Consider the following 20,240-nt stretch of genomic DNA (forward strand, 5'->3'; position numbering starts at 1 on the left):
CTCCCACAGTTGGGCTGCCCGTTTCCAGCCGCAGGCCACCGTGCGGTCGGGGAACGGGCAGCCCAACTGTGGGAGCGACAAGTGTCGTTTCCACCCTGGGACTGTTGCCGTCTTTGCGCCCCGTATTGACGCCCAGTCCTGGCCGCGATGGGCAGAGGCCACACTGTTAGTGAGAGGGGAATATGCTCCGCGGGGATACTCACCACGAGAACTGCCTGAAGCTTTGAGAAATCAAATCAGCGAGGTAAGGGAGGTCGTCAAGCAGCTGAGTCGCCACCGCGAAGGGAACATTCAAAGCAGCCTCACGCAGCAGGGAACCTCGAGAATACTTGAACTTTCTCGCTGTTGGCAGACACCGCATCACACTCCAGGTGAAGCACCGGCTCACCGAGCAAAGTCTTTTTCTTTTGGCCAAAGAGCTGACGGACACTTGAAAAAACCATCCCGCTACGCCTGCAACAGCGCGTCCCACCCATAGTCGGTCACCAGGACGCCATGCTAGCCGGATGGTGAACCGAATAACCTCAGGAGTGCAAGGAGTCTCCCGTCGGCCCGAGAGGGGGGCTCGCAGTAGGTAAGCTGGCGACCGACACCGAACGCCCGTGCCAGGAAAAGACGTCTCCGCGCTCAAGGGTGTGCCTGCGACTGTGGTGCTTAGAGACCAAGTGGCCTGAGCGTGTCTCTCCGGAGTGCTAACTGATTTCTGATCTCCGTTATGCAAAATCAGCACACCACAATGAAGCTGAGGAGATACAAGACCGGCTGAGGCCTCGAGATCGGCACTTACCCTGGAACTCACTGTACCGCTTTTGAATCTCTGAGTCATCGCTTGCTGATAAACTGACGATGGAGCCGGCACCGTCGTCGTCTCCAATATTGTCCGCGACGTCTCCCCGCTGCGACAGAACAAATGAACGATTCACACGCCCACCAGCTCATAGAAAGAAACAACCCTGGCAAAGAATTCCCGACTCGAGGCCCCTGGGAGACGAGTCACAAAACGATATCCCGCCCCTGATCCGGTGATTAACTACGAGAAGAAGGCATGCGCACGAAAAAACGGAAGTGGGCTACGAGAAAAGGCGGACTCCAGTATTCTCCGTGAAGAGAACACGGACCCACAACGCGAGATGCAATGGGAACTAGGAGACTGAGGCGGCTGCAACCACAGACAGATCAGTCAGCAACCTGTCGTTAGCAACGCAGGCCGACTAGTTACACGCGGTCACCAACACGGACTGTAGGCCTCCGCCATACTGACGACAACGGACGAGAGCAGAGAGTCACTTACATCTCTATTCGAGATGTCCTGTAGGTTCTTCTTAGCCAAGGCCGCGTCGAAGCGTGGACGTCTGAGTACTTCCTTTAACGCCTCTGGTACGGCACAGAAAAAGGTTTGCCCTGCGTGTGTTCGGGTGCCGACTCAGGCCAAAAGGACCTTGGTGTGCGGGGGGACGCCACGCACGAAGAGGTGGCTGACCGGGACTTTTGGGAAACACGGTAAGGCTGTAGTGGGCACTTTCATGAATTGCCCTCAGCCGGTGCTCTTCCCAATTTGCCCGAGGTATCCTTCTCAAATGTCCAATCTAGCCGGGGATTCCTCCCTTTGTCCAACGTAAGAACTCCAAATAAATCTCATACTGACAGCGTACGTCACCAATACCGTGTTTGTCTTCGAGATCTTTCTCGTGTCGGTCTCGCTTTTTCCAGCCCGGCCACAGAAAGGCCCACGTTCACGATTCATTACCGTAGAGATCTATCGATTCTAATCTATCGCTCACTTTCTTCTCGTCGCGAATCGGATAAGCGTTAGCTCCCCAATCAGAACAAAAAGGTCATCGTCATGGATTCTCACCGTCTTTGATTCGAGCCAGAGTCGTCTGATATTGACCGTGTGCGGCGAAGACGAGTCCCCTGATGGCGTCCTTCAGAATGCGTTTCAGTGTACGGGCTGTTCGCAGAAGAAAAGAAAACAAACGTTTCCACTCTTGCTAAAACGAATTTTGTCTTGCCCTTCAAGGAGATGCGCAGTTTGCACCCTTCCTCATGAACCAATCCGGTGACACAATTGCCGAGGTGTAGCTGTGAATTCTCATTGGCAAGGGCGACTTGTCGGAAACACATACGTTCCTCCAGCGACTTCATCTCCCAGGTGTATCTGGGACCTCACCGACAATCTCAACCTGCAGCATGTGCTGGAGCCACGCCGAGCGCGTACGTCGCATCATCAGACCTGCCCACACACGCCACAACAGCCGCTGGGCCCTTATACTGTTTGGGCATGGCACCTTGGGAAAACCAAGTCTCCTGGCGGACGGAACCCTCTCCAATCTTGATTTGCAGATACACGAAGTCAGCAAGCGGTACCACGGTATTGAACGGCAAAACCATTTTCCACAGTGGCGACATCCGCCGCTAACCCTGTAATCCCCGTAGGTGTAGGACACGCTCTCCTTCCAAGCAGCTTTCATGGAAGGCTTGAATTGTCATGCTTGACTGTTACCGAGCCGTTCGTAAGCAGTCACCCCCCAAGGAAAAATTAGCAGTCGTAGCGAATCACGGCTAAAGCTTGTTTGTGGCTCGGAGTAACTCGCTGAGTGCCTGCGCCAACAGTATTAATATATGGCTCAAAAGGGTACTCATCACTCTATTGGTGATGGACGTTCACTAGTCATTTGTGTTTAGCAGGACATCTTTGCATGCAGAAAACCTGGGTTCGAATCCCAGACAGCCTCTTTTAACACAATACTTGGCTCCCCATTCTGAATTAAGGAGTCCTTTGTTCACGTAACGACACCTTGAAGGCAAAAAGAAAAGGATCTCTTCAAGTGAGCATCCGCATTCTCGACGGAAGACGGTAGCCAGTCCCCGGGTTTCATTCCAACGCGACCTCAGAAAAAACGTCGACCGTAATCAATGGAAGAACTCATCAACAAGCCAGGTGATTCTGAAACCTCATCTTAGGGACTTCTTTGGAACCACTGTCAACAGCTAGGTGCATGGCTCCAGCGAGCGCAGCTCGGCGACTCACCGACAAGCCGTATATTAATGCCGCGGGAGTGCAAGAAATGTGTGAGACCTATGGAGTCGACAGGAACAAAAGGGGGCATGGCCTCCAGTTCGCAGATCGCCCTGCCGCAAAGGAGCCGACAACGCAGAAGCACGTTACAGCGTTCACAGCTCGACTAGCCCCAAAAGTGAGAGAAATTGTTGTGCTGTTTCAGGAGCGTAGATCACTTTTTCCGGTGCAGCTACGCTCGGGTTCGGCTTCAGCGCCCTATCGCCAGCGGGCACCTGCGTCCGCACAGAATCCGCAGGCAAATGCGTCGTGGAAGGAGCGCGCAAGTAAAAAAAGTTTCTGTATTCCATGCTCAGGACACGCTGCACGGATAGTGACCCGCTACTGTGATGCTCGGCGGGGCCTTTTTGTACGGTCTAGTACCGTGGCCACTCCATAAAATCCAGGAACGCCTGCATGTGCGTAGGCAAACGCTCTCGGGAATCTCATCTGATATTGCCAGTGCAAATCCAGTCGCACAAGCTGAGTCGCACTGGGCACACCTCCACACACTCTGTAACTACCCGTACTTGTTCAGAACAGCGGTTCTAACGCCAACGGCAAGCAAGCGCGAGCGCCGGTCTGGAAACGACCCGGCCCTGACAGGCTCCGCCGACTCTTTGTATGCTGTTCCGGCCTGTCCGACGAGGAAAGTGACTCTGCAAAGCGCGCACAGGGCCCCAGCAATGCAGTTCAAAACCTTCAACGCAGCATGCACACTGGCCTCTGTCACACTCTGTCCCACAAGCTATGTCGTGTTGGGACTAGTGTCGCATCCCTTTGAGGACCCTATTTCTCTCAACAGAGAGGATATACGGGGGGACCCACCGAAATAGAAGACTACGGCGGCCTGCCTCCCGTCCAGTAGGGCGAACGTCAGACCCATATCGGCAAGAACACCCAGCAGACTATCAGCCCACGCGCACAGCACTTGCCCCCTGCCGCTGGACGGCCTGGTTTGATACTCACAAGCTCTGGTCGGGATTGTATATATGTGCGAAGGGCGAGTGCACAAGTGGATCCGCGTACACATTTATGAGCTCGTCCCTTGCAATTCCGTCAATGTTTGCCCACTTAACGGCCACCGCGGCATCGCCGGTCTGATCGTAAACAGGGGAACAGAGCGTAAGCCCCCAGAATGCCTCCAAAAGTGCGACACTGTCGCCTTTCGAGCAGATCTCAGTAAGTTCTCGAATTGGCCAGCTGGTGCTCGTCTACCCGATCGTCTACGCTTCTCGCACCAGCTATGCTACAGAAATTACTCGACCAGTCGCCGTGGTGGTCGGGGCTGTCTTGCGATGGGCGCCCTCTACTTAGCGACACGTGCAGACGGACGATTGAGGACGCTGGCTCGCCAAGGGGAACGCACGAGAAGCACGAGCATAGTGACGCTGCCTCAACACGCTCACAAACTGTGTCCCGTGTGCGACAAAAATCACAGTTCCGGCTGGTTGACGGTACCCTCGACGTGCACGCTGCCACCGTCAGAAGTCCGTGTTTCATTTGGCAGGCGCACAGGCGCTGGTGAGCTGCTTGAAGCAGACGCAGTTGTTCAGCGCTGCACGCCAGCTTCCCACCGCCATTTACCTCTCATCTACAACGGACAGTCCGCCAAACAGGCAATAGGACACTGTGCACGTATTCAAAGGCTTTGGCTTGCCTTTAGCAGCTGCAGGAAGCGGCTGAACGCGCGATCGTCATCCACCTTTTCGAGCGACTTGTGATGGCGAAGGGCCATCTCAAAATCCCGCGCATGGATGAACACGTTGCATCTCAGGCGTTCTGAGATCCTGTGCAGACCAGAACTTTGTCTTCGTGCACGCGCAAAATTCTCGTCTACGTCGGCAGTCTCCCGGGATACCATAGGAAACGCAAAGCAAAGCTGTAGGCGCAAACAATAGCAAAATACATAGCTCGGTGAGGCTGCCGTACTGGAAGCGCAAACTGGACATGAAGTATGGATTACCATCGGCGTGCCCCGAGCAACCAGCTTGTAGCCGGGGCGGCGGGAGACCGAATGTTCTGCATGACCGGACCAGAGGGCCGCGGACGGTCTGTTGTCAGTTCACCTCCTCACACCAGGACCGCAGTGACAAGCAGAATACGTGAGAAGCCAGGAAGGGCTGTACGTACCGCGAAGTACCTACCCGGTAGAAGACTATGCTGTCGTCGCTGCTCGGATTGAGGGAAAGAAGCATGGTCTTCGGGGCAAGCTCAGCAAAACATGGCGAATCGCCTCCTGGCTGGGACTTGACAAGAGAGGCGATGTTGAGTCTCTGCTCCACGAAGGACACCTCCTGAGATCGAGCCAGCAAGGGCCATCACGACAGAGTGAAAACAGAGTGGGCATTAGCCATGGCTGCCAAAACTCTTGGTTTGCGTGCACATTTGAGGGCAGTGTGATCCCGGGAGCGCTACACTCATCTGGGCCTGTGACCGAAGCCGACTGTTACATGTACTGCTCCGAAGACTCACGGACACGAGAGCTAGCCCCCCACCGGGGTCACCTTGCGCTGGCTTGCGCCTTATGATTTGGTCGGTTTACCTGCGAAATCTGGGAGGAGAATGGCTGCGGCCAGGCGAGGATTTTGGGTACGGCTGCCGGTAGAGGAAGAACGACAACACGAAATCCCTTGTAGTCGACAGCTGAGGCAAAGACCCATCACATACAGTTGACCTTGGGCCAGGTGTTTACGTGAACACACCGTTCCAGAAACGGAGCCCGGACGCTTGAATGTACCCAGGCAAAGGTTTCGCAGAATTCGCTGAACACCGGCGCGCCCCGGCACCTGGCAGCATGAACTATGGGCAGAGAACCAAGCCCAGGCGTAGGCCTGTGGAGACGCGCGACGAAGTGCGTATCGGAGACCCCAGCATCAGCACCTTCGCAGCCGCCGAAGGCGAGACGACAGAGCAGATAGTTACAGTAAAATTCCAGTGGACAGTTTCTTAGTCACAGATGTCCCTCAATCAACTACTGCACAGGTCAGTCGCCGCGACGCGTACCACCCACGACGATTAGGAGAGCTTGAAGCCGTCGCCTAACAGTAGGCAGGGGAGTGACTGAGTGAAAACCAGTATAAAATGTCTTAGGGTCTCACACCTCACTCTACCAAGCACAGATTGCAACAATTCGTGCTGTTCCTCTAATCACGGCTTAGACTGCTCTGCAGAAGTCACTTGCTGAAGCGCTAACCTGTCATGAGGTTGGCCTGCAGCACCGTCAGGTACTCGGTTTCGACCTTTGTGGCGTCGTCGTCAGGCTTCTCGCTTTCGGTCGGTCGCCCAGTTCCCTTGAGAAAGTTGGTCAGAAAGAGCGAGAAAAAAGAAGATACCCCACAGACTAGTCTTCGGCCACGCAGCGTCGTCTGAAGAGCGATACGAGGCTCTACACCAAAAGCAGACCTAATCAGCGGTGGCTTGGTCAACGTCCGTGGAGTCCGGAGGCCCTTGCCTGTTCAGAAGCCTAAGACGCCAAAGTGTGGATTGTTAACGACACCTGTCTACTGCTGACAAGAGATAGTCTACAGCGAAAAGAAAATTCTGTGCCGACAAAGAACAGAGCCGTAGCCGCGGCGGTGTCGTGAAGAAGGCCCACAACAGAGGCGCAGCCACCTGAGCCCGAGGTAGAAAGGAGGGCACACCGACACGGGCGGAGACGTTGCGCAGGCCAGCGGACACATCAGTGGCGGTGCCTTCAGCCCAACATCGTATGGAACGCAGCTGCAAATCGTCACTGTTCCCTCGCGATAATGTGACTTGGGTCGCTGCAAGACTAAGTGGCCAGCACGGTCCCGCTACACTCTGAATTCTGCTTCCGCAAAGAAACGAACCTGCAAACTGCCCAGTCTCTTGAGCTCGACAATCGCGTCGTTGATCAAGCGCTGGGCTTGGATCTCAATGCCGTAGAGTCTACCATAGAACAAAACAGGATATCAATTTCAGACTGGTTTGAACCGAAGCGGTCAAGACCCGAATTGACGTATTGACGCTATGGTGACAAATGAACACCAAGCTTAAGTTCACCACGAGCAACTGCTGCACCCCGGCTGTTCCGCTGCGGCACAATGAACAAGAATAAAGTTTGGCGCACAGCCGGTAAAACTGGCTGCAGTCTGAGCAGAGGTGTCCTAGCAGTAATAAAGAGAGCTGAAAAGCATGCAAGCAAACAACCGCAACGACGTAAGACTGGCAAGGGTGCTAAGGAGGCCGGGACGGTCGTCTCTGAACAGAGAAAAGTGATAGCTTTACTTGCTTGCTTCTTCCACGTCGTGCGTCTCGTCGCCCAAAACCAGAACCGCAAGCTGGGCCGCGCTCGCCGTTTTTTGATTCTTGGACCTGGCCATAAACATCTGAGGGCAACAGCGCCGATCAGGGGGGTAACCGGAGGTCTGGGCCCAAACGCCGGAGGGCACCGTGAACCCCGACTCCTTCAACCGTAAGCTGGGCTACCATCTGTGTGAAAGCGAGAGAAGCGGGAATGACGGGTTACTGGGGACAGACAGCAACGCCGCCAGAAGACAAGCTGAAACTTATGCGGCCGAATTGTCGTCTCCTTCGTCCAATCTAGCAGCCGCTCGACGAGTCAGAGATGAAGTCAGTTCAGAATGAAAACCCCACCTACTGAATTTAGAGCTTTATCAAAGGAGTGCCCCCCAGAAAAACCGAAGTGTGGCCGACAAGGACTTCTGTGAGATGAAGTGCGGCAAAGCCGGCGACGAGGCCCGGGAGCCTAGAGAATACAACTGTGTACGCAGTTCAGCGTTGAAGGACTTGCTCGTCAAAACAGGTCTGCCCTTTCTTGCCGGCGTAATGCGCAAAGACGGGCATCAGTCGAAGCGGATCTCCCTCCATTTCATGGCGTGGTGCACGGCGAGTTCGTTTCCGCTTACCTTGTCGAATTTGAAAAGTTTAAACACACCGAAAGGGTGGTCGTCCGGCAGCAGAGAAAACTCAACCGCCCCCCCTGTCCACTGCGTCCTGAGGCCTTCTAGAGCTCGCAGTCTCCACTTCAGCTTCTTCTCGTGATCGTCTAGATCCTCATCGTCTTTCGTCCCCTGTTCAGTCGCCTTGTTGTTCTCCGCCTCACTGTCTACGTCGCTGCCGTCTCCTGTTCCCCTCTTCCACCACGCCTTCCGACGTTTCCACCGTTTGAAAGCCATCCTGTCGACAGTTTCTTCGTCTAAAAAAACGCGTTGGTCCAAAGCCGACTTCTTGGCTCCTGCGTGCTGTAGCGCCATTTTCCTTACGCTTTCCAGGGAGTTCTCCTCGGACCCTGGCAGCGACCACGCATGTACTTCCAAAACTCGACGCTGTCGCCACTCCAAGGCATCTGCTGCCCTTACATCCCTAAGGTGCTTCATCTCCAGCACCTCGGCCGCAGACAGCGTTCCCCCGCCTTTGCTTCTCCGTTCGAGTTCAAGCAGGTGAACAAGGTAGAACGCCTCTGCCGATGCATGCTGGATTCGGTCCTGCAACGCTTGCAACCTAGCCATCAATGACAACCGTGCAGCCTGCTCCGTTTGTGTCGCACCAGGTGGGTCCCGGCACAGGTCCGGCGAACTGTTTTCAAAAGGAAGGGAACCCTGGCAGCAATGGCAGCACAGAAGACAAGTGGGGTGACCCGGTAGACAACCGTGCAGCCTGATTCCGCGTTCCACCCAAGAAGTCTGACTGCGGGCCGCCACACGACAGGCTGGGTGTGCGTGCGCTGCAGCCAGGAAGGCCTTCAACCGGCACGTCGCCACGCAACAGCTGGAAGCGTACACCCTCGCGGCATCGAGCAAAATGGGCCGCGAAGACGGTCCCACGCTGCAGACCACGCTGTTCTCAGAACGTGCTACCTGCTTAGTCTGAGCTATTAATATGCTGAGCAGCGGGGCAAAAGAACACCGTGTCGTACTTCTATACGCTCCTCCGAGGGATGCACGTGTTTCGCGAAGTTCGGAGACCAGATACAAAGTGTTCGCTTTAGCGACTGTACACCAATGCTGGACTGCACGAAACAGTGCAGAGCAATGTACACGTGCGGGGGAACAACCGGACACACATTCAATCTGCCTGAGCACGAGGGCCCGTGGCCATGGGTCGCCGGCACGTGGCGTTCTGCACGGTTCTCTTATCTTTGGGTTACCCTGTCCTAGCCCAGACGGCAAGCTCCCTGACTTAAGAAAAAGTCTACCTCTTCGCCAGCAGATGTGTTCGCGCTGAACTACGAGCGGAGTCGGTCCTGAATGGCACATGTCCTCGGGGATTGGGCGCTGTCCCTCAGCCAGTCCAGTCCCTTACCACCAGCACAAATCTTTCGCTCGGCTGAAAGACATGCTTTTCCACCAGTTCCAAAGCAACGTTTGAGGCCACGAAGGCGAAGGCACTGCTCACGCTAATGCACTGGCAGGATGAAAAAATGTGCCAGTAAAGAGTGTCCCGGTCTGACTGCGAACAGGAAAAAGACCCGTATATCGACCAGACTCACGACTCACGCCCAGGCACGAGAAAGACGCTACACCGGGAAGCACGGACACACAGAAGCCGGACCCAACGCAGGTTAGACGGCATGGCCATGCTCGGGGACGCTCAGAGCTGCCGAGGCAACCAACACTTACAAGCAAAGGTGAGAGCCCCTGGCACACGCTTGGACTCGCGGAGGCTCCCAGCAACGTTAACCGCTGCCACCGCTCGGCGTAGCCGCGTGGTCGAGTGTCTCCTGCTGATTCTACTCACGGCTCCAAACCCATGTTCTTTCAAGCGCCAACCAGAGGCCGCGGCCCCACTGCGGGCCCTGGCTTGTCTCCTCGCGTTACCTGAGAGCGGCTACTCGATTCGACAGCAGGGTAAGCTGGGACGAGCACATACGTGTCAATATCTGCGCCGGGTACCTGCTGGGCGGATAGTGCCCTACTCCAATCTCTCCTTGCGCGAGTGTGAAGAAAATTTGCACGGCAGGAAACACTACGGCGCAGAACCAGGCACCCGCAAACTAGAGAGCCCAAGCAGAACACCTGTCCAAATACAAGGCCGAGCTCACCAAATCGAACTGGTCGGTGATTGCCGCAGCAGCAATATCCCGCGACAGGGCGCTGTCGAGCAGCTTGTTGCAGAGATGCTGAGGGGACCGTAACCACGCAACGTTACCTTCTGAAAAGGAGGACAGCAGCGTGAAGAGAGATGACTGACAAGTCACAGCATGAGGAGAACGTGCGCTAACGGTGGGTTGCCTGGGAGGCTTAGTAAGGTCTTGGAATCAGGAAGAAGACCGAGAGCGTCGCAGCCAAGGGACGCTCCCACGCGTGTCTGCAGAGAACCCCAAGAAACGGTCTTACACAGAAAAAGTACTACAGGATATACTACGGCGCGAGCGGAATGATGCATAGCTAGGTAACACGGCAATCGTCTACAGACTAGTCGAGTATGCAAGCTGGTGTTTAGGGAAACAAAAACGAAGCCGTAACAGGTCAGCGCTGTCCTCACGATGAGCTCAGAAAACAGCTGCCGCCAGCAACGAACCTTCGGTGCCGCATACACCTTGACGGCAAACTTCATTCAGCGCGTCGTAGATCGACCCGGGCGAGAAAAGTGGAATCGGCAGCATAGCAAAGATTTCCTCCGGGCCTGACGAGAGGTGAATCGATCCGAAGAGCCGGATGGAGCAGTCAGCTGGCGACACAGACGCACAAGCAAAACCAAACAGCTCAGCGAATGACCAGAGTTGTCCTGGGCTTATCGGAAAAGGTGAATGGTTGTCTCGTGGCTGGTGTCATATTTGTTTGCGACCACCGTGCCGCATACACTGGAGACATCTGGAAATTCGTTTGCCTCACGTACACCATGTACCTGGGCGCACCCGGCAATCGGCACACAGCGACTCCGAGCCCAAAGAAGATGCACAGGTGAGAGGCTAACCCTCAGACACCACAACAACAGCAAATAATCCACTGCTCAACCCCTGAAGCCGAAGGGGCAATGAAAACGTACCAGACACAAGCCTACAGGTTCTGCGGCAGGCAGGCCGAACCGGGGTTTACTTGGTACAAAGACAAAGTGGGGGAGAGACCCGCCAGAAGTCAGACCCACCTGTTCTAACGTGAAGGTCTGGAAACACGCCTTCGAAAGCTTCGTCTCCTTGTGGAGCTCCAAAATCGTCCTGGCCTCCTCGCTTTCTGGTGGACTTCACAGGAGAGCCTGGCCGCTGAGAAGAGACGACAGCCTCAAGTGCTCTTACACGTATTCTTTGCATGCATGCCGCCGCCTCCTCGTCATCGCCCGCAACTAACTTGCGCCTCTCTCTCTGCCATAAGTCCAGCTGGTAAGCGCTGTCTTTTTCCTTCGCATCGCCATCCGGCAGGTCTTTGTCTACCGCGGATTCGCGCTCCACCCCCTCGCTGAGGGACTTTCCATCTCTCAGTAACGTTGCCTGCAGCTGTTCTGCTTCTTGGATCAACCAGGCGCGCGGCTGCTGTATCCTGTGCTCTCGCCGGGCCAGTTCCCCTGACTCTGTGAACGTGGACACCGGCTGTTGGACAGACAGGGAAGGCGGAAACAGCATAACGTGACTGGAGCTGAAGTGAACCGGGAAGAAAGCCAATGTGCCCAGCAGCGTAAGAGGACCGAGGAGTCGGCCAGCCTCCGATCAGGAGTCGGGTGGCTGACCAACGGCGGCGGGTCGACAAGCGCCCGGCAATATAATGTCATTCTCAGCGGGGCATCGGAGACCAATCTCACTGAGAGTTGTTACATACCAGCTGTGAGAGCTAGCTGCAAGACATGCTCATGTGGCCACTCTTTCAGGTGCAATGACGTTAGGCAGACGGAGTTACGAACGCCAACCCGACACCCGTGCCACCTAACAGCGGAACGACGAGTGTAGCCTTCAGCCAATCAGGTAGTGGCGGCATGCACAGAGACAGTACTTGAAAGCTGAAAATAGGCGCCTTCACACCAGACGCCCCGGCATCTCCTCCGACTCCCTGCAGCTCGCTGCCCAGGGTGGCTCCCCCTACTGTGTCCACGAAAAGCCGCAGCGTCGAGCGACCGTTTACACGCGACGCACTTCGGAGAAGAGGATTCCTGTGTAGCGTTTGTACCGCATCCTGCGCTTTTCCTTGATCATCTCCTTGAGAACCTCCATAGAACGTAGCTCCATATCGGCTTGTGCCAAGGGCCGAACGCTACGCCTGCAGACAGATGTGGAGAAGCTAGCACGCTACAAGTCTTAACCTGTTGTTCATTGACAGCTCCCGCAAATAGTACCAGGCAGCAAACTGCGAAATCCGGGTCTAAAATCCTGCACACCACACTGGGCCAATGTGGGATCTGAGCTCACCCCCGCTCAACCCGGTGCACGATGGACTCCTCTTGAGAACGGAGAAAGTCCAGATCCCACAGGAAAGACGAGTTGAAGGTGCCGTCGGGGTACTCATCCAGTAGCGCTTTCAATCGGACGCTTCCTGAAGGGCCAATGGAGCCAGGGACGGAAGTATTACTGGTCCAAGCGTCAAGAGTCGAACCTGGCGTTGACTACACGAGGCCGGCGCGGAACAGCTGCTTTTCAGACTGACTTATTGCTGTTTCTTTCTAGAAACGGCGAGATCCACACTGCAGGTTCGTCGTTCTTCGACAGCTGAACACGGAACGCGCAGGATCCGAGTCATGGCGCTAAGGCCATCCCGACCCCAAGCAGTCGCGCGGGATAGCAAGACAATAAAACAGAAAGGCTTGCAAGAGCGACTACTGCCCCTAGTAGCCCCCGCCTGCCTGTCGAAGCGCCCATGAAATCGACGACTGCATGGCGCTGACGAGAAAGACACGCGAGACTGCTGGGGGGGACAGGGTCAACGAGAGCAATACCAATGAAGAACGACACAGGACACGGGAGGACAAATGAACCTGGGCCGCCCGCACCCAGAACAATAGGAAAGTGCAAGCCACGTTCTGCCCCCCTACGAAGAAATAAAGGCCTCCACCGTGAGAGGAACCCTCCACAACGACGCGCGTCCCCGCTCACCGCCTCTTTGGACTGACTTGACGCCCGCGAAAAGCATGTATTCTCGCGTGTTCTCCAAACGAATAAGGTATCGGTATGTGACGCCCAGATCAAAAGCCGCACTCGCTATCTCGTTGCGCATTAGCTTTCGTGTCTCCTGAGAACATTGAGAACCACCGACAGATTCAACCATCTGACGTACCAAGCGGCACCTGAGCTCGAGCGCGTGACCGGCACTGCACGCTTCTCCCGACTGGGTAGTGTAGTCCCGAGCCTTGACCCAAACTCTGTGGATCATCAGACAGCCAATCAAGAGACGCCGGGCGTCCGGAAAACATCCTCCCCCCCGAGACAGCGAACCTTGCAGTTCTTGTAAGGAAGAGGGACAGAAGGCACAACACGAGAGACTAAATAGGCTGGGGCTACACACATAAACCTGGAGCGGAATCTCATTCCACACAGAGAAAGCTTTCCTGTCCCGACTAAGCTTTCTGAGCACGCAACTAGTTCAGGCTGCAGCTACGTTCGGAGACTCTCCGAGCAGTGAACACGGCGCGGTGCAACAACGGGTGCGCTGAGAATGCAACCTGCTCTGCATACTGTTGTCTATGCTGGCAGTCGACACTACGGCCCGAATTACGTGTTCCTCAGTGAGCATTCTGTCGCCTCTGCCACCGAAGCACTAGTTGCGTCCGAGAAGCCCGGAGTAACGACACAACCCGTAACAGGGCCAACAGCGCGAGTACGCGTGTGCGTTCAGGCGCTCCTGCCACCGTGTCCTTGGCACCGGACAGCCCAGCGTGCGTAGAAGACACGCTCCTGATGGTACTAGTCACGCAAAGACTCGGCCATGCACATTTCTTACGTGAACAATGAAAACGTTCAGCAGAGGGTGGCCTGTGGGAAAGTCAGCGAAGTACGGCAGTACAAATGACCGTTCGACAGGGATCCTCAGCTGCATATGAAGACAATACATCGCCACAAGATGTTCACTGGAGAACACAGAAAACCGAGACCGCGGTGGGCTCAGCACTAGAGAAGACTAGCATAGTCTGCTTCTCCGGTTCTTCAGATAAAAGAAAAGACACCCGTGCCCGTGAAACAAGGGCGCTGGGTCGCCAAGCGACCATCTAAGAGCAAGGATTCGGAGTATCCAGCAAGCGTGCCCACTGGACAACATGGAAAGATGCTCACGTACAGAAAATCACAGCAGAGACCTGCGCGTCTACACTCTTCCGCCCTCACACTGATAGGCGCCCCAGTCCCCTGACTGTCGGAAGCGGAAGGGATTCTGGTCTTGCCTCTACGCGTCGAAAATTCGCTCGGAAGATACCTCTGGCTGGCAAACCAAAGAGTGCTCGTCAAGAAGAGAAAAGAAGTTGGCAACTCTACAAGGATACTGACACCACCGCAAGCGAAAAAGCGTACGCACTATGGTGAACGAGATGAACTCAGCAACCTACCGGGTGCCCTTGGCGCCTACTATTGACAGAGAGGAAGCAGACTCGTTCGCGATGTTGCGACACGCGCGCAAGGTCCTCTCCTTGGTACATGACGACCACAGCCAGCTGAGCGCGCGCAACAGGCAAAGCACTGGGACCGAGAGAAGAGTGCAGAACGGGACACCAGCTCCTTGGCAGCTTACCACTAGGCTGCGACACCCGTGCAACTATGGCCCTCTCAGGCCGGGAAAATAAGCACCACCTGCCCAGAAGATGTCCGCATCCCCTCGTGGTAGCCTTGCGGACACATCGGAACCCTGCCACAATGTGTCCTTGACCCACGAACTAGGCTTCTAGGACGACAGGCAGTTTGGAGACTCCCGTTGGCGACGTTCAGAGAACCATAGCACGTGGGAAAATCTGCAAGTAAAAGCGAGCTCCTAATGAAGCTCTCTGTGCTTTTCAGACCAGTTCTACGCTCTCCAGCTGCAACACTCAGCAGCGTGAGCATGTATCGGGGCAGGCCAGTATCTAGGAGAGCAGTGACGTCTGCAGAGCTAAGATTGAGACTGGCCTGACCTTTTTCGAGTGTACCAGCACATTCAGGCTTGGTCATATTTGTTCTTTCCGTGCGGTCCTTAACTGTGTCCGAAGGCCGAGGCACTGCCAGCGAGAAACGGTACAGGGAGATATGAGTCGTTGCGTTCGGAGGGATGTAATGCATCTCGGACAACAGCGATGTTCTTGAGGCGGCGTGACACCAAACGCCCGGGTTACAGTGGGAGAACCCATCCGCCACGTGGTGGTTGGTCTCTTCTGCGTTACCTTGGTTCCCGGAAAAATCTTGTCAGCAATAGTAGCATCGAGGATCGCCTCCGTGATCTTTACTACTACGGCTATCTGCCCGGCACCATAGCCCGCACTAGCCCCGCTTCCAGACCCCACACCTGGCCCGCCGCCAGCACTCAGTCCTTCCGCTAAACGCAACATTCTGAGGACACGGGTGAGACAGAGAAGAGATGATGTTACCAACCACGGCGGACGGGACTAACGTTGAAACACTCCCCATAGAGAGCCCCAGGCGCCCATGTTGACTGCCCTCGAAGAAAATACTCGAAACGCCCGCGTGGAAGAAGAATTGTGAACAAAGGTGCCGGCCCGTGGGCACTGGGAACGCCTGACATCAGCCTGCAGACACCTGGTCTCCGGTCATCGTAACATAATGTGATTTCGCGTTCACGTAGTTTAGTCGAAGGCCTTCGGAAAAGCGGCCTGCAGCGTCCGCCAGCAATGCAGCCTCCGACCACGAACCACACGTGCAACAGAGCTGCTTGCAGAGCTCGCAGGCCCAGTTTGTCTTCTCCGCTCTGAGGCCAGAAAGCAGTCCTGAAGACTCATGCATCTACCTCGGCCGCACACTGTCCCTTGGAGACACCACCCTGTCTGCCACAGTGTGGAGAATCTACACGCCCGGAAAAAGGATGCTGCATTTCACATATTGCCAAGCAGAAGGCATACTGCCGAGAAAACCACCATAATGACCGTCCGCCTGCACGGCGTTGACATCCGGTTGGGAGAGAGGCGTCATCCAACCCTCAACACACGGACACAGTAGTTTCTGCGAGGACCCGTGGAGATGCCGGTCTGGCTGGTTCGACGGCAGGCTTGCCCTTCGTTTTTTTCGATAACTGTCTTGCGGAAGAAACCCAGCAAGCCTTCCCACTCACATCTTCATATCTTTTCGACCCGGAGGACACTAACTGTTTCCAAGAAGCGGCCAGTCATCGTTTCTATGATCGAGCGCAGACCAGCAAGACCAACAAGGAGCTTGCCGGCCTCCCAAGGCTCGGGGTGCGCGACCCACTCTCAACAAGAGCCTCCTTGCTCACCAGCCATGATGCAAGCATCGAAAGAGTATAGCTACACAGATGTCGCGCCGCTCTACACCAGTGGTCGGCCTGAAGTAATTGCAAGCTAGAAACAGACGCCATGGGGAAGTTGTTAGCTGGGACACAAGATCCTGAGACAACAGGCTCGCTCTTGGCAGCAGAATAAAACGTGCATGCGCCGGCAGCGAGTAACTCGTTGTTGACTGCCCGATTCAGTACACTTGACAGGCCATCCTGAGCTTCCCCGTTGGAGGAACTACAAAGAGCCTTGGCAGCAGGCTCTCCATTGTCTTCGATGGCGCAGATGACGTTGGCTAGTCTCTCGTGCCGATTGACGGGAGTGGCCTTGCCTGTCGGGGGCGAGTCGCGGTCCACATGCACAATCAGAAGCAGTAGTAGCGTTCTAGACGGTGCTCTCTTTTTCGGGCGTTAGGCTGTATCTGTTTTTGCAAATTACCCTCAGTGCGTCCGCTGCCTTCGGATATTCTTAGGCGCTGAAGTCGAGGTTTTCTTCGAAGCCTCTTCACTTTGGAGGCCAGAGAGCGCATGCATTCCGTGACCGGTGTGCCTTCGGGGCGTACTCTATCTCTAGTTCCGCTGTTTGTCTGTCACCCTGCGCCCGTTCACAGACGCCTACATTGCCCTTCACTTTAGTGAAAAAATGGGGAGGAACGGCACAGGGAGGGAGACTGGGGTGCAATGCCACTCCAGCTCGTCAGCGGCTGACAGAAGAGAAGGAGTGTGCGGCAGGACCCCGGAGGATTCGTTTTTCCAAGGAGGGTCGCGGCCCCCGCGCAATGGGGAGTCCATTTTGAAAGCAGTAGTGACAGGCTCACCACGGGTTCCTTCTCGAGAGTCGCCAGAAAGGAGTGATCACCAAACATGTCTCGATAGAACGGACAGTGAAGTACGACTAGCACCGAGTCCGGGCCGGAAGGAGGAGAGTGGCAAGCGAACGAAGCAAGACGATGCGAAGGGCACGATGCCTTCCCGAGACTCACAAAGAGGTGAACGGGCCAAAAACAGTGACGGCGAACAAAACAAGTCACATACTTCGCCTAGTTCCTCTCCGAATGCACAAGACGGAGAGGAAGGAGCAGCTGCGGCTTCCCCGGGGCAGAGCGGTGGGAGTGGTACTCTTGGCAGGCTGCCAGGAGAGCACAGTACTTTGACCTCAGGTGGACAGAGTCCTGTCGCGGCTTTGCATCGGGGCCGTTCTCTATCTGCGTCACCTTGCGAAAAACCCCAAGACAACTCCACTGAAGCGGAGCTGTCCAACCTGGCACACTTTCAGTCCACGGCTTCGTCTCCTTCTGCGGGTAACTCCTCTTCACCATCTTCTTCCACTTCGTCGGGAGCTACCCGCGGCGCTACATCTGCCCTCCCGAGGCGAACCCCCCCATCTACAGTACTGGAGACCTCCCGGTCTAGGGTGGGAGCTGAGGCAGATACGCGATCGGTTTCTACAAGTTCTGCGAGACTAGATTCCGCTGACTCGCGGATCAGCGCCGGCGCCGCCACTGGTAGCAACAAGAGAGAGAGAGAGTCAGGTGGAGGGAGGGCAGGGGAGAGTGGGAAAGAGAGCAGGGAGAGAGTAGCGAAGAGCAGCCGAACTGAAAGACGGGATGAACCAGGAAGCACTGAGGAGGAAGATAAGGCGGACAAGGAGATTTTCCCGACCACGTGAGTGGCTCGCCGTGCATGCAGGCAGCAGAAGAGACGGTGGCTGTGCTTGCTTTGCAGTTACGGAAGGGCCGCAGCAGGAAAGTGCACAAGCGTGTCGATGTAGTACACACAGCAGACAGTGCACGCGGGTGTGACCTTTAGAAAGGCATCTTGTCTCTATGAACTCCGGATTAGCGGTTTGTGTGCGAGCTGTTCAAAGAAAGAACGGTGTTACGACTGCGGTACTGAGTCTCGTGTCAGTAGAGGACTTCGTCTCACACTTGTCGCCCGAAGTGTGTGGAAACAGGTTTGGACTTGCGCTTTGCAGTATGACACACACGAAGAGACAGCGCTTGGGGCAGGGCAGAAGTCACTGAACTGGGGGGGAAGTGGGTAAAGCGGAGCGAGGGAGGCGAGAGCGGCACAAGTGAAGAGGAGGCAACGAAGCACGTTGTTCGAGAGGTCAACCTGTTGCCGAGTGTTGGGTCAAACCCCGCATCCATACAGTCGTGTGACACCTTTGCTGCCAGGGCTCCAGTACCCGCATACCTGCTCGCACTTGCGGGCTGTATGCGTGTGCGCAGCCACGGCCACGACGCTGAAAGAAGAGGTGCAGCCAGTGCATGTCTCATAGCAGCGCTGTCGTTTCAGCACGCTCCCGAAGGTTGTTTGTGGTATCGGGTGCTGATCTTTTGTCACCAGCTTCTGGTGAGGCGGCATTATACAAATAAGGATGTGGCAACAGACGACCTGTTTTAATGCGTTCCGCTCGCCCTTCTGTATTGTTATGCAAGTCCTGGACTGCGGAATAAGTAGGCTTGACCTGCAGTGTCAGAGACGGGTCTACAGATAGTCTGCAGACAATCTGTAGTGTGTGTTCTGGGGAGACCCTAGTACTGTGCCGGCCTGTTGGATAGCCCTATGAGCCTGTTGGTTCGGATTAGGACGGCAGATAGCCTTGGTGTTGACTGCTTTTGTTCAGCGTTCTGAGAACGCCAAGCCGCCAGAAAATTCTTTCTTTGGAGGAAATGTTAATCAAGCAGAAAATCGATGAGCAGCCTACCCGGGTAAGGTTCGACCAGTTTGGCTCTGTCTAGACACCTGGGGTGTCCGTGTTTCCCGGAGATCGGGCGCGCGCCCAACTCAAAATCGAGAGCGTTTCTAGAAGACGCCTGCGTCTTTGTGAGTTCGGCCCTGTGAGGTTCGTCCGTTGTTTGTGCGGTCCTTTCTTGCACCCTACAAACTCGCGCTCACTTCGACTTTACAGTATCCGATTTTCATGGGACACAGGACGGCGCAACGCGGAGCTTTGTGCCGCGAAAGCAGCTTTTTGGATCACGCCCAATTACTCACCGTGTCTGCAATGTCGCTGTCAGGTAGTGTTTATGAGCAAGAAGCAGCGTGAGCAACAGAAAGCAGAAGAAGAGCGCCGACAGCGAGAACAAGAGAAGAAAAAAGAGAGACAAATGCTTCAGGCCCGGAGGAATTTTCTCATGCATCAGGTCCGTTTCGGCTGTTGGTTTCCACACTCCGTGCACCCGGTCGCATCGTTACGCATGCCTGGCAGACAACGAGAAATCCTCTGCGTCTTTCCGGGAGTGACCACTCGTATGGTTGCTGTCACGAAGATCGACGCCTGCGCTGCGTTCGTTATACTCGGTGCTTGCACGTCGCAGCCATCCACGTCTATTCTTCTGCTTGCGGGCCAGCAGGCCAGCACCTGCCTCTGGAGCTTTCATTTGATTGCAGTCGTTAGGTATCTCTGTTCTTCTGTGTTAGCGTGCGACGCGAGCTGCGGCTCGTACCCCTTGTTCAACACGCCAGAGAAGCGCAACCGCCTGGGTGGATGGCAGGTCTGTACGCGAGCAAGTGATGGTGCCCTGTTGCGCGCGAACCCACTCGCTGTGTACTTTTACGCTTATGCTGCTCTGCATTTTCTTTGCTTGTAAATTCCCTGGCTGACACAGGGTCGCGAAGGGGGACTGTGTCACAAGGTTACAAGACGGTTAATGGTATTGAAGTGTCAGGGTTGAACAATGCAATCTCATCCGCGACGAGGTTACTCAACTCCAGTTTATTTCGCTTCTGAAAGCAGCGGCTGTTCCTCTTGCACGCTCGTGGCCTGCTGACCGGCGGCGTGCTCTATTTCGGATGCCCTGTGTGGGATGCCCTGTGGTTCGTCACAGGAGATTGAGAGAGAGAAG

The 20,240-nt window shown here is 55.4% G+C and overlaps 2 protein-coding genes across 2 annotated transcripts; one reads left to right on the forward strand and one right to left on the reverse strand.

The window, feature by feature from the left end:
- Positions 1–127: 127 nt before the first annotated feature.
- CSUI_005912 (translation initiation factor eif3 subunit 135) lies at positions 128–16,637 on the reverse strand. Its single transcript, XM_068066078.1, has 25 exons — positions 15,308–16,637; positions 14,504–14,608; positions 13,906–13,995; positions 13,079–13,197; positions 12,381–12,504; positions 12,108–12,231; positions 11,132–11,616; positions 10,565–10,714; positions 10,086–10,195; positions 9,347–9,493; positions 7,951–8,643; positions 7,310–7,410; positions 6,892–6,970; positions 6,255–6,351; positions 5,604–5,704; positions 5,192–5,355; positions 4,719–4,940; positions 4,028–4,158; positions 3,589–3,717; positions 3,032–3,132; positions 2,171–2,233; positions 1,856–1,951; positions 1,292–1,374; positions 788–896; positions 128–342 (listed from the first exon to the last, which is right to left on the reverse strand). The coding sequence occupies exons 7-17, from the start codon at positions 11,601–11,603 to the stop codon at positions 4,895–4,897; spliced, it is 2,160 nt and encodes a 719-aa protein (XP_067921945.1). The 5' UTR covers positions 11,604–11,616; positions 12,108–12,231; positions 12,381–12,504; positions 13,079–13,197; positions 13,906–13,995; positions 14,504–14,608; positions 15,308–16,637; the 3' UTR covers positions 128–342; positions 788–896; positions 1,292–1,374; positions 1,856–1,951; positions 2,171–2,233; positions 3,032–3,132; positions 3,589–3,717; positions 4,028–4,158; positions 4,719–4,894.
- CSUI_005913 (uncharacterized protein) lies at positions 16,496–19,520 on the forward strand. Its single transcript, XM_068066079.1, has 3 exons — positions 16,496–18,054; positions 19,019–19,133; positions 19,413–19,520. The coding sequence occupies exons 1-2, from the start codon at positions 17,033–17,035 to the stop codon at positions 19,131–19,133; spliced, it is 1,137 nt and encodes a 378-aa protein (XP_067921946.1). The 5' UTR covers positions 16,496–17,032; the 3' UTR covers positions 19,413–19,520.
- The last annotated feature ends 720 nt before the right edge of the window (positions 19,521–20,240 follow it).

The sequence above is a fragment of the Cystoisospora suis genome (assembly GCF_002600585.1).
Source record: "Cystoisospora suis strain Wien I chromosome Unknown contig_2928, whole genome shotgun sequence".
NCBI lineage: Eukaryota > Apicomplexa > Conoidasida > Eucoccidiorida > Sarcocystidae > Cystoisospora > Cystoisospora suis.

Bases quoted from the DNA above. Each gene is read 5' to 3' on its own strand.
- CSUI_005912 (XM_068066078.1), bottom strand. From the start codon at position 11,603: ATGCTGTTTCCGCCTTCCCTGTCTGTCCAACAGCCGGTGTCCACGTTC. The intron at 10,196-10,564 runs GTTCGTTGCTGG...CCTCCTTTTCAG, and splicing joins AGGTGTATGCGGCACCGAAG to AAGGTAACGTTGCGTGGTTA. The intron at 6,352-6,891 runs GTTCGTTTCTTT...AACTTTCTCAAG, and splicing joins AGAGACTGGGCAGTTTGCAG to GGAACTGGGCGACCGACCGA.
- CSUI_005913 (XM_068066079.1), top strand. From the start codon at position 17,033: ATGGGGAGGAACGGCACAGGGAGGGAGACTGGGGTGCAATGCCACTCC. The intron at 18,055-19,018 runs GTGAGTGGCTCG...GCTTTTGTTCAG, and splicing joins AAGGAGATTTTCCCGACCAC to CGTTCTGAGAACGCCAAGCC.